We start from the raw sequence: 21,045 nt of genomic DNA, 5'->3' as shown, positions 1-21,045 counted from the left end.
CTGCCAGCCAACCACCCTGGTGGCCCAGCTTCCAAGCTGTTCATGTGAGCCAAAAATAGAGAAAACAACCTCTAGTCTAAAGTTAGAAGGAGTTGATGTTCTATACTCAAGGCCACAAAATGAATGAGAAAGAAAAATTATGCATTTAATGAAGAAATCATTATTACTAATCTTTCTGCTTTAAATTAAAAAAAATGTCACTGATGTTCCTTTTTTCTGTACAGCCTGATGTAATGTTGAACATAGAATTGAAGTGCCACATGTGTGTACTGTATTTATTGGCTTCTATTGGCTAGTCTCCTAGATGAATAAAAATGGAAACTTTCAGCTAGAAATGATGTTTAAATTTATTTCTTACCGACACACTTAATTTTCAATATATGATTAATGCAGTAGCAGAAGAGAGGGTCGAAGTACACAAAGCAATAATACAAAAAAAGCATCAAGGACCATTCAAGCGTGGGATAGTCAAGAGCTCCTTATTAGACCAGACATGGGCTGTGTTTCAACATCAAATGTCTGCGTTAGGGGTCGATAGAGTCAGACTATCTAAAATGGACTAAGAACCATATATTCAAGCAAACTGAAACAAGTTAAGATTCTCTCATTCACACAGAGTAGGGGTGTGTCATAACACACCAGCATTCTGAAGGTGGTGCCAGAATACGATTAATGAAATGTGTTGGTTCTGGCAAAATTTCTATAAGATGCATTTATTTAAAACAATAGATTCATAGGAATGCAAGTTATTTTTATACTTATAGGGCTACTATATATGCATATGACCAGAAGAGCCTCAAAGCAATTTCATAAATAATAATTTCACCTGAAGAGGTGTAGCTATCAACATTAGCTACTGTTAAGACGTATTATTTTACCACTAACTCTTACTGTTTTAGTGCAGGTCCCATTTTATGCGATAAGACCTATGAGTTATTATAACAGGGATTAGCAATAACATAATACATCTTAATATTAGCCCACTTTGATAACTTTCCCTCTAAATATATTTAAAAAAAGACAAAAGCAGAAAAAACAAACACTAACACAACATACCACAATTAAATTAAAATTATAATCAAATTATCAGGTGAAATAATGCATGATAAAAGAGATATTTCTATACATACTAAACTACGGGCCTGATTCACTAAGATTTTTGCCCAGAAACAGAGAATGGGAGTTTTTCAAGAACCAGAGTTCCTTTTTCTATCCAGCACTGTATATTTAAACCATCTTATTTATTACTTACTTCTGTAGTGTTAATAGTTAGTTGTTACGCTCTGCTACACTCCTCCAGAGGTGCAGCCTGCTCGCGCAGGGTTTGGGCATTCAAGGATGCGGCGGCCATCTTGGAGGTAGTATCACCAGGATAGGACGGCCATCTTGGAGTTGAGCAGCTTCAGGAAGGAAGCCCATATTTGGGCGTAGAGCATCTCCGCTGATGGGGGCGGCCATCTTGGAACAGCTGCACATGGTTGAGCCTAATTCCTGCACTATTTAAAGCCCTGTTTCCAGTCCTTCCATGCTTCGGCTACTATTTGCGTAGAGGTTGTGGTCTTCATCTGTTCCAGTGTTTTCCTGTGTTCCTGACCTTGGATTTTGTTTACTGACCACGCGTTGTGTTGCTGCCTGCCTTGACCTTGGACTGTTTACTGACTATTCTTTGCTCTGCCATTTACAGGCTCTGGACTGTGTTCGTGCAACCCCGCTGGTTCCAGAAGTCCTGCCGGCCACTCGAACCCAGGGGCTCAACTCCTGGGGGGCAGTGGCTAAGTGCAGGTGAAGCTAGGGGTTGTCTGGCTGCCTGACCGAGTGTGGTATCACTCCATCTTCGCCGTGCTCAGTCGGGGCACAAGGGCTCACACATTCCCCAGTCATAACATTAGTGTTGAGTATGATTCCAAATCAAGTAACTTGAACTGATTTAAAATAATTTTGTATGATTTTTTTTATTTTTATTTGAAATAAACTTTTACCCTAATTTTGATTTTAGATTTGAATCACATATTCAAATGATTTTTAAAAATCTTCTTCAGCTATTTTATTAAATCAAAAATCAGTTGCTAATGAATATCAATTTAATTTTAGGATCCATGGATTTATTACTGTGATGGTCAATAAAAATGATGAAGTGTAAGCTCGAGCCTAAGCTGCCAAAGTCCATAAACCCTATTTATCTATTAATTCTTGCCATATATGGACTTGTAATTCATATGTCCACACATCAATATTGATAGATTAGTCTATAATCCTGTCCCATGACAGTTACATTTAAATAGTAATATTTTGCTCTGCCGATTTTTGATTTGAAATCATTTGTTGACTGATTTTGATTTGAAATCACAACTGGCTTACTGATTTTGATTTCAAACTCATTTTGTATTTGGGGTCCTTTTATTAAGCTGTGGTAAGCACTAATGTGTGCTTACTGTAAGTTAAAATGTACTACCGCAAGACATGCTCAGGTGTCCCACAGTAATGTTTTTATGTGTGCACACTACCTATAAGCTAAAAATATAAAATTGATTTTTTTTTTAGCACTGGGGGCATGTTTGAGGGCAGAGAGTGAGTGCGGCTATGCTAATTAGTTAGTGTGTGAGCATTGCAGGATTAGCAGCACCTGAGCCCTTACCTCCTGGTAAGGCCTCACACGCTAATAACATTTGTGCTAATGGGGAAATTAGAATGAGGCCATTATTGGAAAAATAAAAAAATCTTTCTTTCACCAGCAGCACTAAAAGTGGCCTCAGCATATAGGAAAGACCCGCATTGGGGCTATTGCAGGCTACGTTTTAGCGCTGCTTCGTAATTTAGATTTGAAATCTTTGTCAAAATGATTTTACCCAACACTTAATAGATAGTCACTCTACTGCTGAACTTATGATCTAGTCAAGAAACAAAAGCATTCAAATTCACTGATTATGATGTTCAATTCAACTCTATTCTTTGTTTCTCTCCTAGGGCTGTTTCAGAATGGTATCCACTTCAAAGTGGATAGATCTTTAAGAATATGCATAGATTGCTCAATGATCATACTGTGTAGGTATCCCATCTCTTGTAAGCAGTTCTATTTCAAATGCATTATTTTTAAATGTATGGATGAGCCTCAATGTGAGATGGACTCTGCCCTGTGTATTACGGAACATTTTTGCAGGATTTTCTGTTTTGAAATTTTTTGAAATTCTGTTTTAAATTCTGAACCTATTTCCTACTACTTGTACTGAATTGATTATTGTTGAGATTTAAGAGTAATGTGCTTGTTATAAATGCTCACTTATCTACCAGCTAGATTAACAAATGCTGATATGGGGTGGGCTTTGACAGCAATTTCAGTAGTGGAAAAGTAGGACTGGTACCGGGCAGACATCTACAGGCTGTGCCCCAGAACTGGCAGGGAAAGACAGAGATAAATTATACCAGTATTTAATCATGAAGAAGAAGAATCTGTGCCGAGTGCTAGATTCAACTCTGGCCACCTTCACCTTGATGGGCGGACTGGATGGACCAGGCATGTCTTTCTTTCCCTGTTAATATTATCCACAGTATATTAACAGGGGGAAGTGATACCTAATAAGTACATAAGTATTGACACACTGGGAAAGACTAAAGGTCCATCAAGCCCAGGATCCTGTTTCTAACAGTGGCCAATCCAGGTCACAAATACCTGGCAAGATCCCCAAAAAGTACAAAACATTCTTTACTGCTTATCCCAGAAATAGTGGATTTTCCCCAAGTCCATTTAATAATGGGTCTATGGACTTTTTGTTTAGGAAGCCGTCCAAACCTTTTTTAAACTCCACTAAGCTAACCGCCTTTACCACATTCTCCGGCAACGAATTCCAGAGTTTAATTACATGTTGAGTGAAGAAATATTTTCTCCGATTTGTTTTAAATGTACTACATTGTAGATTCATCGCATGCCCCCTAGTCCTAGTATTTTTGGAAAGTGTAAACAGACGCTTCACATCTACCCATTCAACTCCACTCATTATTTTATAGACCTCTATCATAATCTCCTCTCAGCCGACTTTTCTCCAAGCTGAAGAGCCCTAGCCGCTTTAACCTTTCCTCATAGGGAAGTCATCCCATCCCCTTTTATCATTTTCGTCGCCCTTCTCTGCACCTTTTCTAATTCCACTATATCTTTTTTGAGATGCGGCGACCAGAATTGAACACAATATTCGAGATGCAGTCGCACCATGGAGCGATACAAAGGCATTATAACATCCTCATTTTTGTTTTCCATTCCTTTCCTAATAATACCTAACATTCTATTTGCTTTCTTAGCTGCAGCAACACACAGAGCAGAAGGTTTCAACCTATCATCAACGACGACACCTAGATCCCTTTCTTGGTCTGTGACTCCTAACATGGAACCTTGCATGACGTAGCTATAATTCGGGTTTGTCTTTCCCACATGCATCACTTTGCACTTGCTCACATTAAACATCATCTGCCATTTAGATGCCCAGTCTCCCAGTCTCGTAAGGTCCTCTTGTAATTTTTCACAATCGTCCCTCGATTTAACGACTTTGAATAACTTTGTGTCATCAGCAAATTTAATTACCTCACTAGTTACTCCCATCTCTAGGTCATTTATAAATATGTTAAAAAGCAGCAGTCCCAGCACAGACCCCTGGGGAACCCCACTAACTACCCTTCTCCATTGAGAATACTGACCATTTAACCCTACTCTCTTGTTTTCTATCTTTTAACCAGTTTTTAATCCACAATAGAACACTACCTCCTATCACATGACTCTCCAATTTCCTTTGGAGTCTTTCATGAGGTACTTTGTCAAACGCCTTCTGAAAACCCAGATACACAATATCAACCGGCTCACCTTTATCCATGTTTGTTCACCCCTTCAAAGAAATGGAGTAGATTGGTGAGGCAAGATTTCCCTTCACTGAATCCATGTTGACTTTGTCTCATTAATCCAGGCTTTTGAATATGCTCTGTAATTTTGTTCTTTTTAATAGTCTCTACCATTTTGCCTGGCACTGACATCAGACTCACCGGTCTATAATTTCTCGGATCTCCTCTGGAACCTTTTTTTAAAAATCGACATTACATTGATCACCTTCCAATCTTTCGGTACCACGCTCAATTTTAAGGATAAATTACATATTACTAATAGCTCTGCAAGTTAATTTTTCAGTTCTATCAGTACTCTGGGATGAATACCATCCGGTCCAGGAGATTTGCTACTCTTTAGTTTGTAGAACTGCCCCATTACATCCTCCAGGTTTACAATTTCAACAACCCAGCTCTCAGCTTAGCATTTTAATGACTTGACAAAACATTACAATAATTATGGCAGGGTCATCCATGCTTCTAATAATTGAAGTTTCTAGTAAGCATTTCTATAAATTAAAATAAACCACCTGGCATGGACTTATAGTAGTGCTTTATAACATTAAACAATGTACCACAAAAGTCTAATACATCCATAACAAGAAAAATACTGACAAGATTTAAAGAACAGCCCAAGAGGTTTTACCTGTTAAGATGCGATGTAGTGGCAATGTGACATAGGTTAAGTGTGCATAGAGTAGAAAATTTTCCTCTGTTCTGTTCAGCTTCAGCCATGAGCCGACCAGCGACCTCCCTGTTCCAGACAAGGAGCGAGACCTCAAGTTTGTTGTGTTGTGCATATCTACCAGAAAAGAAGGAAAGAAACCCAGAATAAGCTGTTTACAAGATCATCTAGACATCACAATCTGTTAGTGGGATATTGTTATACCGAGATATAATCTATTCAGGTAGGATAGGGTAGAAGAAAGGGAGGAGTGGGACTATGTTAAAAATATTAAAGGAAGAGAATTGAAGTACTTTAGATTGTGAGCTCCTTTGAGCAGGGACTGTCCTTCTTTGTTAAACTGTACAGCGCTGCGTAACCCTAGTAGCGCTCTAGAAATGTTAAGTAGTAGTAGTAGTAGTAATCTGAAAAGAGAGAATGGAACATCTATTCACACTGATATGATATACTAACCTCCTTCACAGGCAGCAGAAGAAACTAACTCTTAGTTGAAGGCATTCGCAATGCTAGTATGAAAGAAGAATGACTACTGATAGGTGATTTCGATATAGTGGTGTTGACTAGGATATCCCTGCTTAAGTGTCATCTAAAAGTAAAGTTTCTTGATTTCTCTAAATGGAAAACTATTTTAGCAATCAACAATGTAGCCACATGGAAGGAGGCCATACTGGATTTGGTGCTTTCCAATGGAAAGTGTGTTCTAATGTTATAGAGGGCATAGGCGCTGACTCCGTGGGTGCTTGAGCACCCCAATATTTTCCCGGCCGTCAGTCATCCGAAGTTCCGGTTCCAACGTCCCCAGCCCGACCTACCCGCCCTTTTCTCCCTCAACAGCCCTCCTTGCCTTCCTGCCGCCCAGCCAGTGCTTAAAACTCATTTTACCTGACTGAAGTCGTGACTGCAAAAGAAGCAGAGCAGGATCACCTTCAGCCTTCCCCTTCTTTCTCAGCGTCCCGCCCTTGCAGAAACAGGAAATGAGGGCGGGATGCTGAGAGAGAAGGAGATGGCTGAAAGTGAGCCTGCTCTACTCTGCTTCTTTTGCAGTCACGACTTCAGTCAGCTAAAGAGTTTTAAGCGCTGGCTGGGCGGCAGGAAGGCAAGGAGGGCTGTTGGAACTGGAACTCGGGGGGCAGGTGGGGTATGGGGCATCACTGGACATGGAGGGGAGGGCAGAAGAGCATCACTGGACATGGAGGGGAGGGCAGGGGAGAGAGAGAAATCGCTGGACATGGAGGGGAGGGCAGGGGAGAGAGGAGAAATCACTGGATATGGATGGGGGAGAGGGCAGGGGAGAGTTGCTAGACATGAATGCAGGGGAGGGCAGGGGAGAGAGGAGAGTTGCTGGACATGGATGCAGGGGAGAGAGGAGAGTTGCTGGACATGGATGCAGGTGAGGGCAGGGGAGAGAGGAGAGTTGCTGGACATGGATGCAGGGGAGGGCAGGAGAAATGCTGGATATGGATGGAGGGGAGGGAAAACAGAGGAAGGAGATGCACATGGATGGAGGGGAGAGAGGAGAAATGCTGGACATGGATGGAGAGGGAGGAGAGGAAGTGAGATGAACATGGATGGCAGGGCGGAGAGAGAGGAAAAATGGTGGACATGGATGGAGAGGGAGGAGAGGAAGTGAGATGAACATGGATGGCGGGGCAGAGAGAGAGGAAAAATGGTGGACATGGATGGAGGGGAGTGAAGAAAGAGGAAGGAGATGCATACTGATAGAGATGAGGGAAAGGGAAAAGAGGAGAAAAACTACACATGGCTGGAGAAAATAGATGCTGGATGGAAAGAGGGGGGCAGATTCTGGAAGGAAAGGGGGGAGAGAGAGGGGGCAGATTCTGGAAGGAAAGGGGCTAGAGAGGGGGCAGATTCTGGAAGGAAAGGGGATAGAGAGGGGGAAGACGCTGGATGGAAAGAGGAGAGGGGGTAGACGCTGGATGGAAAGGGGGAAGAGAGGGGCAAATGCTGGAAGGAAAGGGGATAGAGAGGGGGTAGACACTGGATAGAAAGGGGGGAGAGTTAAGATCGAGGAAAGAAGAAACAAGAGACTGGGACCAACACAATTAGAAACAGTAAACAGACAAAGGTAGGAAAAATGAATTTTATTTTTAGTTTAGGATAAAGTGGTGTGGTAGCTGTGGTAATAAATACAGAAAATGGAAGTAAGGTGATATCTTTATTGGACTAATTTTAATACATTTTTACTAATGTTTGGAGACCAAACCCTCCTTTCTCATGTCAGAACAGAATACCATAACAGCAGTATATTGTCCTGACCTGAGGAAAGAGGTTTTGGCCTTTAAAAGCTAATTGAAAAATGTATTTAGTCCAATAAAAATGATATTATCGTATTTTCCATTTATTGTTTTATTTGTATTTGTTAACCTATAGTATAGTGATTGAAATATGTCAGTTTTTGAAGTTAGCATATTTTTATATTTGCACAGTACAGGGGGACTGAGGGAAGAAGTCCTGGTGCAGGCTGCAGGCAGCCTATGAGTGGCGCTGCCACTGCCCAGGTGAAGACTGCAGCAGACAGGATTTTAAGGTGGGGGGGGAGAACGTACTGCCTGTAAAAAAAAAAAAAAAAAAAAACAATTCAGCACCCCCAATCATTTTGAAAAGTTGGCTCCCATGATCGTGGGTGATCATCTGGCATCCAGTGATCACCAGACTACATCAGGGGCGTAGCCATGGGCGGGCCTGGATGGGTCCAGGCCCAGCCATTTTCCCTCCTGGCCCGCCCATCCACATCCTTCGCGTGCTGTCACTGCCCTTTTGACCCGCAGAGGCAGTGTTCAGTGTTTCCATCCTGCTCTGTTTTCCCCCAGCTCCGATGCAAGTGCATTCTCCTTTTCGCCTGTCGCGCTGTGCTGCCATTCACACAGGCAGCTTTGCTCCTCCCTGCCGCGTCCATCTGGCCCTCTCTGATGCACTTCCTGTTTAGGGCCGGATGAACGCAGCAGGGGGGAGCAAAGCTGCCTGTGTGTATGGCAGCGCAGCATGACGGGCGAAAAGGAGAAGGATTTCACTTGCAGGGACCGATGCAGCGGAGCCTAGGGAGTGGGGAGAAGACAGGGCAGGAAGGAAACGCTGAACGCTGCTCCGTGGGACAAAAGGGCAGCGACAGCACGCAAAGGATGTGGATGGGCGGACATGGAGGGAAAGTGGCTGAGCTGCTGGGATATGGGAGGGAGAGGAGGAAGGGGCTGGAGTGCTGCTGGACAAGGGAGAAAGAGGAAGAAGGGACTGGAGGGAAGGGAGAGAGCTGCTGGGACATGGGAGGGAGAGGGACTGGCGGGAAGGGAGAGAGCTGCTGGACATGGGAGGGAGTGGAGGAAGGCGCTGGAGAGCTGCTGGACAAGGGAGGAAGAGGAAGAAGGGACTGGAGGGAAGGGAGAGAGCTGCTGGACATGGAAGGATAGGGAGAGAAAGAGGGGAGATGGATGAAAGGATGCAGAGAGAAAGGGGAGAGACTGGAAAGATGTGGAGAGAGAGAGGGGAGACTGAACAGAAAAGGGTAGAGAGATAGAGAGACACTGGATAGAAGGAGAGGGGAGATAGAGACACGATCGAAGGATCAGGAGAGAGGGTAGATGGGTGGAAGGATGAGGAGAGAAAGAGGGAAGACACTGGATGGAAGGGTAGGGAGAAAAAGGAGACGCTGGATGCAAAAGAAAGAGGGGAGACACTGGAAGGATGGGGAGAGAAAGAGGGGAGCTGCTGGATGGAAAGAGGGAGAGGACAGAGTAGGGAAAGACTGGAGAATAAGAGGAAGGGGCATGTGGAGAAAAAGGGTGAGGAAAAGATGAAAAGCCATAGGTGATGAATGCACAGGAAACCCTGGCAAGAGAAAGACGAAGGAAAGCAGAATCTAGAGACTGGGAGCAACACAATGAGAAAAAGTAAATGGCCATATGACATAGGTAAAGAAAATAATTTTATTTTTAATTTAGGATAAAGTAATATGGTACCTGTGTTAATAAAGTTTCAGAGACCAATACTTCCTTCCTTAGGTCAGGAGAGGATACTATAACAGCATTATACTGACCTGAGGCAGGAGGTTTTGGCCTCTGAAAGCTCATTGAAAAAGGGTGTTAGGCTATTAAATAAATTATTTTCTGAAACCTGATGCACTGAAAAGCAGCACTTTACCCCTGTGTGACAAATGCATCTGATTAGTGTGACTAACTTTTGCTAGGGAAGGGGGGTAGAGAGAAAATTTTGTGCCCACCCACTTTAGGATCAGGCCCATCCAAAATTGGCAGTCTGGCTACGCCACTGGATTATATGGTTCAATATTAGGAAAAGGACTTTTCAAAAGTGAGGATTCTAGACTTCAGGAAAACTAACTCATGATGGGGAAAAACCTCAAGGAGACGTTAGCTGAATGGAAACATTCTGGGGGGACAAGAAAAGGAAACAAACCTTTTTGTTAGGAAAGTAAAAAGTAAGAGCATAGAGAAGCTGCTATGTTTCTCAAAAGAAGTAGCTGAAAGAAGTATGAAAAAAGCGGATAGTCTTCATAAACTACAAAAGATTGCAGAAAGAGGGTGACGAGCAAAAATACCTGGAAAAGCTAAGAGAAGCTGGTTAAGTAGCTAAGAAAGCAAGGATGAAAACAGAATTAAAAATATAGTCAATACGATAAAATTAGGGAAACAAGATTCTTTTAGATTCTTGTATAAGAAAAAGTGCAAAAGGGTGAAGGGGAGGAATGTATGCTGATGAGCATAAAGCAGAACATATGAGAAGACTACTTTGATTAAAAGGCGGAGCATAGTAACATAGTAGATGACGGCAGAAAAAGACCTGCATGGTCCATCCAGTCTGCCCAACAAGATAAACTCATATGTGCTACTTTTTGTGTATACCTTACCTTGATTTGTACCTGTCCTTTTCAGGGCACAGACCGTGTAAGTCTGCCCAGCACTATCCCCGCCTCCCAACCACCAGCCCCGCTTCCCACCACCGGTTCTGGCACAGACCATATAAGTCTCAGCATTATCCCCGCCTCCCAACCACCGGCCCTGGCACAGACCGTATAAGTCTGTCTAGCACCATCCCCGCCTCCCGCCACCAGCTCTGCCACCCAATCTCGGCTAAGCTCCTTAGGATCCATTCCTTCTGAACAGGATTCCTTTATGTTTATCCCACGCGTGCTTGAATTCTGTTACCGTTACCTCCTTCGCATCTCCGGAAAAGGTTCGTTTGCGGATTAATACTTTTCAAATATTTGAATGTCTGTATCATATCACCCCTGTTTCTCCTTTCTTCCAGAGTATACATGTTCAGGTCATCAAGTCTCTCCTCATACGTCTTGTAACGCAAATCCCTTACCATTCTCGTAGCTTTTCTTTGCACCGCTTCAATTCTTTTTACATCCTTCGCAAGGTACGGCCTCCAAAACTGAACACAATACTCTAGGTGGGGCCTCAACACCCCCTTTCTTCTGCTGGTCACACCTCTCTCTATACAGCCTAACAACCTTCTAGCTACGGCCACCGCCTTGTCACACTGTTTTGTCGCCTTCAGATCCTCAGATACTATCACCCCAAGACTCCTCTCCCCGTCCGTTCCTATCAGACTCTCCCAGCCTTACACATACGTCTCCCGAGGATTTCTATTCCCTAAGTGCATCACTTTGCATTTCTTCGCATTGAATTTTAATTGCCAAACCTTAGACCATTCTACTAGCTTCCTCAGATCCTTTTTCATGTTTTCCACTCCCTCCCGGGTGTCCACTCTGTTACAGATCTTACTATCATCCGCAAATAGGCAAACTTTACCTTCTAACCCTTCAGCAATGTCACTCACAAATATATTGAACAGAATTGGTCCCAGCACCGATCCTTAAGGCACACCTTTCCTCCTCCCTCAATGTTTAAAAAAATTGGGGCTCCTTTAGGTTTGTATTGTCAAAATGCTAAGGTATGATTTTGAATGACTCTCAGCTTATTTGTAATATGGGACAATGTAATGTGTTTGTATAACTCTGGGTTGTTGGGGGGCGGGAGTTTGTATTCACTTAACAAGTATTTTTATATTGTCAGCGTACCGCAGGGTTCTGTTCTTGGTCCCCTCCTCTTTTCTATCTACACTTCTACCCTCGGTTCATTAATCTCATCCCATGGCTTTTTCTACCATCTCTATGCTGATGACTCCCAAATCTACCTATCTACCCCTGATAGCTCACCTTGCATCCAAACCAAAGTATCAGCGTGCTTGTCTGACATTGCTATCTGGATGTCTCAACGCCACCTGAAATTAAACATGACCAAAACCGAGCTTCTCATTTTTCCCCCCAAACCCACCTCCCCGCTCCCCTCGTTTTCTATTTCTGTTGATGATTCTCTCATTCTCCCTGTCTCTTCAGCTCGTAACCTTGGGGTCATCTTCTCTACTCATATCCAGCAAATTGCCAAGACCTGTCATTTCTTTCTTTACAACATCTGTGAAATCCGCCCCTTTCTTTCTGAACACTCTACCAGAACCCTCATCCACACCCTTATCACCTCTCGTTTAGACTACTGCAATCTGCTTCTTGATGGCCTCCCACTTAGTCACCTCTCCCCTCTCCAGTCGGTTCAAAACTCTGCTGCCCGTCTCGTCTTCCGCCAGGGTCGCTTTACTCATACTACCCCTCTCCTCAGGTCGCTTCACTGGTTCCCTATCCGTTTTCGCATCCTGTTTAAACTTCTTCTACTAACCTATAAATGTATTCACTCTGCTGCTCCCCAGTATCTCTCCACACTCATCCTTCCCTACTCCCCTTCTCGTGCACTCCGATCCATGGATAAATCCTTCTTATCTGTTCCCTTCTCCACTACTGCCAACTCCAGACTTCGCTCCTTCTGTCTCGCTGCACCCTATGCCTGGAATAAACTTCCTGAGCCCCTACATCTTGCCCCATCCTTGACCATCTTTAAATCTAGATTGAAAGCCCCCCTCTTCAACATTGCTTTTGACTTGTAACCACTTCTACCTCTCGCTTCTACCTACCCTCCTCTCCTCTTTCCTCTACACATTAATTGATTTGCTTACTTTATTATTTTTGTCTATTAGATTGTAAGCTCTTTGAGCAGGGACTGTCTTTCTTCTATGTTTGTGCAGCGCTGCGTACGCTTTGTAGCGCTATATAAATGCTAAATAGTAGTAGTAGTAGATGAAGGGCTGGGAGCTGGACCATAGAAGAACGCAAGAATGAAAGTGAGGTAAACCAACAATTTTCAGAAGGCTGTGTTCGAAAGGAGACAAAATGATGTGGTATTGAAAGAACTTAGGGAAGCTTTGGTAGCTCTGCTATCTGACCTTTTCAATGCTTCTTTAGAGTCAGAAGTGGTCCCAGAGGACTGGAGAACAGCAGATGTGGTAAAGTTTATGGTAAAATACATCCTGAAAATCTAACTGATTTGAAGGTGCAGACGTAAACACTTATTGCATCTTACACAGACACATTTTTAGTGAGTTTTGTTTTTTTTTTAAATTTCCCATGATCTCCTAGTTTAGAGGCTAATTTTCAAAGCAGATAGACTTTGAAAATGAGCATCTTAGTGTTCCAGAATTATCTTTGACCCACACTAGGGACTATCAGAAAGCCACCCTCGGAACACAGATTCCTCTCAGATGGGCTTTTTTTTTTCTTGAAGGGAGTAATAAATAAACATGTGGACAAAAGTGAGCTGATTTATATAGGTGCAATTCTATGAAGGACACCAAAGGTTAGGCATCAAACACCGAGTGTTAAATTCTGCAACAACATCTGGACACCTATATTCCAGTACAGAATACTAGAACAAGTTGGCATTTATATGGCTATATTTAGGAGCGCCCACGTACACCATGTCAATAACTGGTGTAAATGTGCAAACCTAAAAAGGTGGTACCTTAGCATATTAAAAAAAATATATTACATTTGTACCCCGCGCTTTCCCACTCATGGCAGGCTCAATGCGGCTTACATGGGGCAATGGAGGGTTAAGTGACTTGCCCAGAGTCACAAGGAGCTGCCTGTGCCTGAGGTGGGAATCAAACTCAGTTCCTCAGTTCCCCAGGACCAGAGTCCACCACCCTAACCATTACATTATTCTGTAAATTATGCATGCAAAATGTGGGACCTGCTCGTGCACCTCCCCCGTACACACTCCATGCATTTACATGTTAATTGAGTTGTGCGCTGAAGTTATAGAATACTTATAGGTGCCCCATATATGAGGCTTCCCCAACTGTGACCTTCCCCACCTGCCTCCTCCTCAAATTTGGCCCCGGGGCAGCCAGGAACAAAATTGTATCTTCCGCCGGCATCCACCTCCCACTGAGCCCGCTCACTTCTTTTCTTACCGGCTGCCTGCTAGCTATCTCCCTAAGGCAACTCCTTCCCCACCGGTTCAGCTCTGCTGGAACCTCCCCATGTGACACACTGCCTGCACCGTCCATTCCGGCGGCAGAGCCTGGGGCTGTGACTGTGAGCTTGAGTGTTGTAGCACATGGCTCTTTTCAGTCAGTCACCGACAGAGTCAGGGAGGGAGGGACTGGATCGAGCAAGCAGGTAAGTGTTGGGGGGTGGGGAGCGGGAAGGGGCACTTGTCCAACATCCAGCTCAGCTAATTGAGCTTGTAAAGTTCTAAGCCATATCCTGAGCAGTGGCGAAGGGTACTTCTCGTGTGTCTTCTGAATAAAGGCTAAGCAGTCCACCACCTCTTCGCTTCTGCATAAATACTACTACTACTACTACTTAGCATTTCTATAGCGCTGCCAGGGTTACGCAGTGCTGTACAAGTTTAACATGGGGAAGGACAGTTCCTGCTCAAGAGAGCTTACAATCTAAAGGTTACAAACTATGTAGTCAGTGTAGGTATCATGAATTGGGAAGGTGGTTAGGCGCCAAAAGCAAGGGAGATGGGCTTTGAGTAAGGACTTGAAAATGGGCAGGGAGGGCGTATGGGCTCGGGAAGTCTGTTCCAGGCATATGGTGATGCGAGGCAGAAGGGGCGGAGTCTGGAGTTAGCGGTGGTGGAGAAGGGTACAGATAGGAGTGATTTGTCCTGAGAGCGGAGGTTATGGGTGGGAACATACGGGGAGAGGAGGGTAGAGAGGTAATGGGGGGCTGCAGATTGAGTGCATTTGAAGGTTAATAGGAGAAGCTTGAACTGTATACGGTAGCGGATCGGGAGCCAGTGAAGTGACTTGAGGAGAGGGGTGATATGAGAGTATCAGTTCACGCGGTAGATAAGACATGCGGCGGAATTTTGGACAGATTGATTTATATAGGTGCAATTCTATGAAGGACACCAAAGGTTAGGCACCCTCCTAACCCTGGCCGCTTCTTAGGTAAGTATTCCTCTCATATAGGCTTTACCTGCATACCATAATGCCCCCACAGATACCTCCCCATTATAACTTAAGGACACATACTCCTCCCACTTCCACAAGAGCAGCTGCTTGGTTTTGTGTTTGGCCAGAAGATTCACAATTGCCCTTCACTTACTCTCTGGAGCATTCCTGGGGAAAAACCACCCTACCCATCACTGGAGCATGGTCAGTTAGAGCCCTCCATTTCCCTACTAAATCCTTCTCCAGCCTAGAATAAGACATATGCCTCCCCGAATAACATGTAAATTGTGTATCGATTGGGTGAAACACCCTCCACACATATTCCAGGCCATTCTGCAACAAACATTGCCTAAGTAGTCCACTGTCTCTAATTTCTTTCCTACTGTGTTTGTGTCCTATCCAGCTTCCCCACTGCTATGTTCATGTCCCCTGCTATGATCAGATCCCCTGTTCCCTGGGGATGAATCATATTAAATAAATCTCTAAAAAAATTAACCTTTAGGGTCAACTGGAGTATAAACATTCACCAATGTAAATTCCATCACTTTATCCTCCCTGCCCCTTTCCCACCCACTGGTCCACCCCTCCCATCCTGTCCAAAGCCCCTCCCGCAAAACTCATGTCCATTTCTTACCCTCCTGGCTCTCCCCCTACCCCCCAGTCTATACAACCCTTAGCACAAAAATTCACTAAGTGCCACTGCAGATTAAACAGAGTCCCAAGGCAGTACCAACAAAAAGAAAAAAACACAATCTAGGAACTCTGGTGATGCACCACACATGATAATTCAGTTCAATCTCTGTTATCCTGCTGGACCTGGTGTTCTCCTGTATTCTCTTCATTCTGCATGTCCCCACCAGACAGTGCCGGGTAAGCCAGGCCAGAACTCTCCAGTTTCGCTCCAGTACTGCCCTGAAGTCTGGATCCAAAGGCCAAGCTAGTCTTTTGATGAGGATTGTAAATCTGGCCTTTTAAAGCAACTGTGGAGACTTAGATTTAGCTTTGGGGAAAATTTGACTCCCTTCCCACGTTTATGAGGGACCGCTGTATTCTGAATGGAGTAACCTTTTTGCCACTGGACAATGAAGAAGTAGATAAGGGGCAGTAAGCTACAGAAAGGCGAAGCTGCTGGAAAAGCCAAGCTCACTGACAAACAAGTCAGAACAAAGAGGGACTTTTGCATCTGGTGACAATTAACCATTTTTTCTGCTGCTTTTCAGCTGTATAAGACATGAAGCATTGCAGTTGAGATACATACTGTGGTCATGGAACAGTGCAAAGCAGGTACAAGCGTGGTTATATGAGAGAGCATGCAGAGATAGAAAAACAAGCAGACAAAGGATAATGGAAAATGTGGTTGGAAGCATCAGTTAGGGGAACTCCAGCATGACAGTTGAACACCTGAACATAAGTCATGTGAATGTGTTTTTCAGCAAAGTCCTTAGTATGTATAAATATATGAATTATTTCATTAAAAAGGGGAAGATAGATTTCTCTAATTGGTGAACCAGGTAGCAGCAATATTCTCCCCTTTCTAACCTGTTCTCTTTGCACTTGCCTTGCTTTGAATTTCTAACCTGTTTTTATTACTTGCTCTTATTTGCTTATCCCAGCTTTGTATTTTTCTTTTTTTTATTTCTAAGCTACTAGGTAATTTTGGTATAGTACTGTAATTGGTAAATTTTTTTTGGTATCCCTCAGTTGGTAAGTTTTTACGTGTGAGGGTGGGAAGTAGTGTGGCCTCTCCCTTTGTGGGAGATGGCACTGCTGCCCCCTATCGCTCACAGCAGGTTTAGCAAAAGTTTTATCCCACACCGGGTCTCCACTTTGCTTTTTCATATAATCCAGGGATTTAATGAAGGCCTCAATGTCCCTGGGAGATTTTAAAAAGACGCCTTTTCCTGTCTTGAAAATTAACAATTTCACCGGATGCCAGAGTCCCGCTTAAAAGCCTCTAGCAATTATAGAAATTCACAACTCTTGCTCTATGGTGAAAAGATTTGGATATATATGGATGTTACAAAACAAACCCAGGATAGAAGAATTGCTTTCTTAAATGTTAAAAAGGATGTTTTAGCAATAGGGGCTTTGTTCTATCTTAATCAGAAGCATAGCTAGGTGGGGCGCAGGGGGAGCGGTTGCTCCCCTAAATCGATTAAAAAAAAGGCGCCTATGCAGCGAACAGCAGTGAAAGAAGCAGAGGACAGCCGGCTCATCTTCAGCTTTCTCCTTCCCTCTCTGCTGAGCTGTGGTCCCGCCCTCATTTCCTGTTTACGCAAGGGCGGGACACACTGAGAGGGAAGGAGAAAACTGAAGACCAGCCGGCTGTCCTTTGCTTCTTTCACTGCTAGAATATAAATCACATCAACAACAACATTAACAAGAGAGATAAAAGCTTTATTATGCCTCAATCTGCTCTTCCGTGTTAAGGTATGTAACCAGACAGAAAGTTATCACGTAGGGCTACATTTTCCAGCAGGTGGACAATGTGAGTATATGAGGGACACGTACAACTCACAAAAGAAAATAAAAGTTCAGAGAGCAATTCAAATAAAAACATAAAGGGGAGGGAAGGGGACAGTGAGTTTTGCTGTTCAGTTGCATTCAAAAGGAGAAAGGTTTTTGTTGGCAACTTGATATTAAATGTCTTTTGTTCTATAGAAATGTAGACAAAAGGAGGAGCCAAGCCAGGAGGCCAGTTAGTGGATCTGTGACTGCACATTGCTTTGGCATTTTAGCAGTGGCATAGCTAGACATTTTTTTTTTTTTTGGGGGGGGGGGGGGGTCAACAGTTAATATAAGTGGGCAGTAGGCACTGAACACTCCATTTCCTATTCCTCCACAAAAATTAAAATGCCTTAGCTGGAGGGGACCTGACCCCCAAACCCCACCAGCTGAAAAAATCCAGAGTGTATAATTATACTACAGCAAGATGCCCACCGGAAGGGTGGAAGGCCAGCTTTTAGGACTCAGGCTGTAAAAATACCAGCTAGGTTTAAGAATCTATGACTGGCTGCGCAAGGACTTGCTTTTCCTGTAAGTTAATATGTGTCCCCGCTTGGGATCCATCCACTGGAATAGTGATGGGTCAATTTACATACCTTTAACAGCTAAAACAACTGAAAAAGTACTGACTAGGCCAAACAACAAGTAAATGATTTAATATTTGACAATCTGCAAAAAGCAGGTCTGAACAATGGGTCCTGACACAAATTGGTACAATTTTTAATTCAAATACAGCACCTGTAATGAAAGAATGATGGATCAGATCAGATGAATAAAATGAAGCTTATTACTTTTGTAAAAAAAAAAACGATACAGAAGTCATACAGAGTTCATAAGATGGTATGAAAGGTATTGCGACAGGGAGCTGTGAAACTGTTATCTCAACACTTCCCAAAACATGCTGATAAGACCGCATGGGAAAGTCTCATGGGAAAGTATCATCTCAGAAATTGAGAGCTAGGTATCCCACCATTTACTTCTATGGAGAGGTTAGGGTATAAAAGAGGGGAGATTTTTGCCTTAGTAGAGAACTCCTCTCCAACGCTTCTGTCAGACGGCGGAGCCCTGTGCGGTTGAAACCAGAATCTGATGTCTGTATTTGTACCAATTTGAAGACTTGTCTTTGGGTAAGAAATAAAATGTATCTATCTATCTAAACCTTTCTCTGTCTCTATTTTTATAGATTCTGTCTTCTCTTTACCTAACATTTAGCCTACAAGGTAGATCACATACAAGTGACACTCAGTCTTTAGAGAAACTTAGACAGATTTTTAATAAGCCTGGGATTGGGTGACAATGGAGGTCAGAGAAACTATACAGAACTCCCGTGTGAAGGAGTCAGATAGAGGTCTAGAAGAGGGGAAATTAAAACAGTGGTGACCAGCCGTACGCTGACCGTTCACTCTATCCTCCTTTCTCTTCTTTTGAACGCAAGAGGGGATACTTATTTTGTGCGTTCAAATGTTCTATGTTATCTTTCTATCACTTTTTTCTCTTTTTCTTTCATCTTTCCTTCCCCAATCTCCCTGCAGTTATTCCTTCATTTTTCCCCTATCACGGACACTGCCCACTTCAGGGGTATTGGGCACCAATGTTCTGTCTGTTCTCACCCCTACTTTACATACTCTTCTATACTTCTGTCTTTTTACTTTCTTCCCTGAATGTCTTCATGCCCTGCGCTGACCTAACACACCTGTTTCTCTGCCCTTGACTATGCTGATCTCTATTTGTGGTCAAACCTTCGTTTCTGTCTTTCAATATTCTGTTCTGTTCTTTCTCACCCTTTTTTCTTTCTCCTATCCTGTCCATCTCTTTGATTTGCGTGATGTGCGCAAGACTGTGCTTGTTGGTGAATGGTGCATAACAATGAATCCAGGCGACTGCGATTTGGGGTTTGCTGTAAGTTTATTTCAATGTTCAAAATCTTTGGATTGGTCTTTATGCTAGCATACTCGCTTAACAATCCTTAGAGATTGCGCATTTTCTGTTTCCCATCCCACCCTGCGTTCTGTCTTAATCCCTCCTTATCAAATCCTTGTCCTCACTATGCATTCTGTTCTTTCCCCCTTTTCCTGTTCTCCTTCATCCTAACTTCTTCTATCTACCTTTTCCTATTAGTCCCCTGGGTCTATTCCTGCTCTTCTCTTTTCTGTAAAGTTTCTTTGATGTTCCTGTATCGGGGGAATTTTCTTTACTCTAGGAGAACAGCACGCTTTCAGATTGCTCCCTTCTAAAATCCTTCTGGTTTCTCTGTTCTTATTACCACTCTTCAAAACTGACAGCCCCCACCTTTTCACATCTGCTATTGCCTTCACTCTGTGGGTGCGACACATACTTTTGATCTTGTGCTGAAACAGTTATCCACGAGATTTTTTTTTTTAATGTCTCGGGACTGTCCCTTTTACTCTATTCCTCCTCATTCTTTCTGTTGGACTTCCTACAACTTTCTTTCCTATTCAGCTGAAAACAGTAATTACGGCGTTCAGCTTGGTAGCTGCTTACCGTCGTCCAACTGCTGCTTTCCCCTTATCTCTCTAAGTCTTACTACACTTCCCAGAATATCCTTCCAAAGATTACCCTAATCTATTCTTTCAGTCCTCTGAACTATGCTTTCCCTTTAACAGCCCACAAAGCCCCCCCTTCTTCCTGTACTTTTCTCGGCTCTTTTTCTTAGCGCTGTATTACAACCTCTGATTTCCGTTTCTCCTTATGCCTGCGGGAAACTGTAGTGGATATCTCTGAGTGCTATCGTTTCAGCTGTTACACACATTTCCTGGTCTTGTATGAATAACTGCGTAGTATCTCTTATTTTTTTTGTCAGTAGGAGTGTCCGCTTTTTTTCTTTTGCATCTTTTTGTATGTCTCTGCACTCCGTCTGATTTGGATTTTTGTGTGAACTATACTGTTCCGTCTCTGCTTTTCTTAGTTCTTATCTCTGTATGCCGCTGTCATACAAGGCACTGGTTTCCACCTGTCTAAATCTGGCTCGGCGTTTTCACTTTGAAGCGCATTTCCTATTCTTTATTATTTATAGCGTAGTTCAACTGATTGCTCTTTTTCACAACTGCTCAGTTCTGTGCTCTCACCCCACCCCCATAGCCGTTCTTTTTCCCTTAAGTCCAATCTGAATCCCTTCCTTCACAACATTTTGTTCTTGTCCCCCTTTTTCTGCCACAATAATCCTCCCTGCCCTCCTCTCTGATGCTCTACCGACTGTTCGTGGTCCGTGTAAAATTTATAAGGGTGTGGCCCGCACGATACCAATTGGGGTAACTTAACACCTTACATACACCTTTTTGGCTTCCTGTGCAAACTAGAAATCATTTTTTTGATTCCCTATAAAACTATCCCTTTTCCTTCTCAGTCACATGTGGTGTGAGTCTTGATTATATACTCCCTCTTGGGCTTCGAATAAACTTGCCCGAAGAGCTGTAAGTTCTAAACCCCTTTTTCTCACATTTTTTTTTTTAATATCCTTATCCTTATCCAGGCTCCCGAAACTGCCATTTCTTTCTGTAGCTTTTAAAGGTTTTCCCTAACAAGTGCTGTAGTTCACTATCTCAAGGACATGAGAATCTGGGAAGCTTGCCCACTTTAGCTGCCTTATCAGTCCAGCACTGCTTCGGCAGAGGAGGCTCTACAGTTCACTTTTAAAAGCTCGG

General features: G+C 43.3%; 1 protein-coding gene across 2 annotated transcripts in view; it reads right to left on the bottom strand.

Moving 5' to 3' along the window:
• Positions 1–21,045, bottom strand: part of KIAA0930 (KIAA0930 ortholog) — a 434,726-nt gene that overhangs the window by 23,284 nt on the left and 390,397 nt on the right. For both annotated transcript variants that reach the window (XM_030213831.1, XM_030213830.1), the window contains one exon: positions 5,507–5,662. In XM_030213831.1, the coding sequence (XP_030069691.1) occupies positions 5,507–5,662 (156 nt within the window). The remainder of the gene's footprint in view (positions 1–5,506; positions 5,663–21,045) is intronic.

This window comes from Microcaecilia unicolor, chromosome 9, assembly GCF_901765095.1.
Source record: "Microcaecilia unicolor chromosome 9, aMicUni1.1, whole genome shotgun sequence".
Lineage (NCBI taxonomy): Eukaryota > Metazoa > Chordata > Amphibia > Gymnophiona > Siphonopidae > Microcaecilia > Microcaecilia unicolor.
Note: the sequence above shows the minus strand (reverse complement) of the source record. Positions and strands in the feature narration are given on the sequence as shown.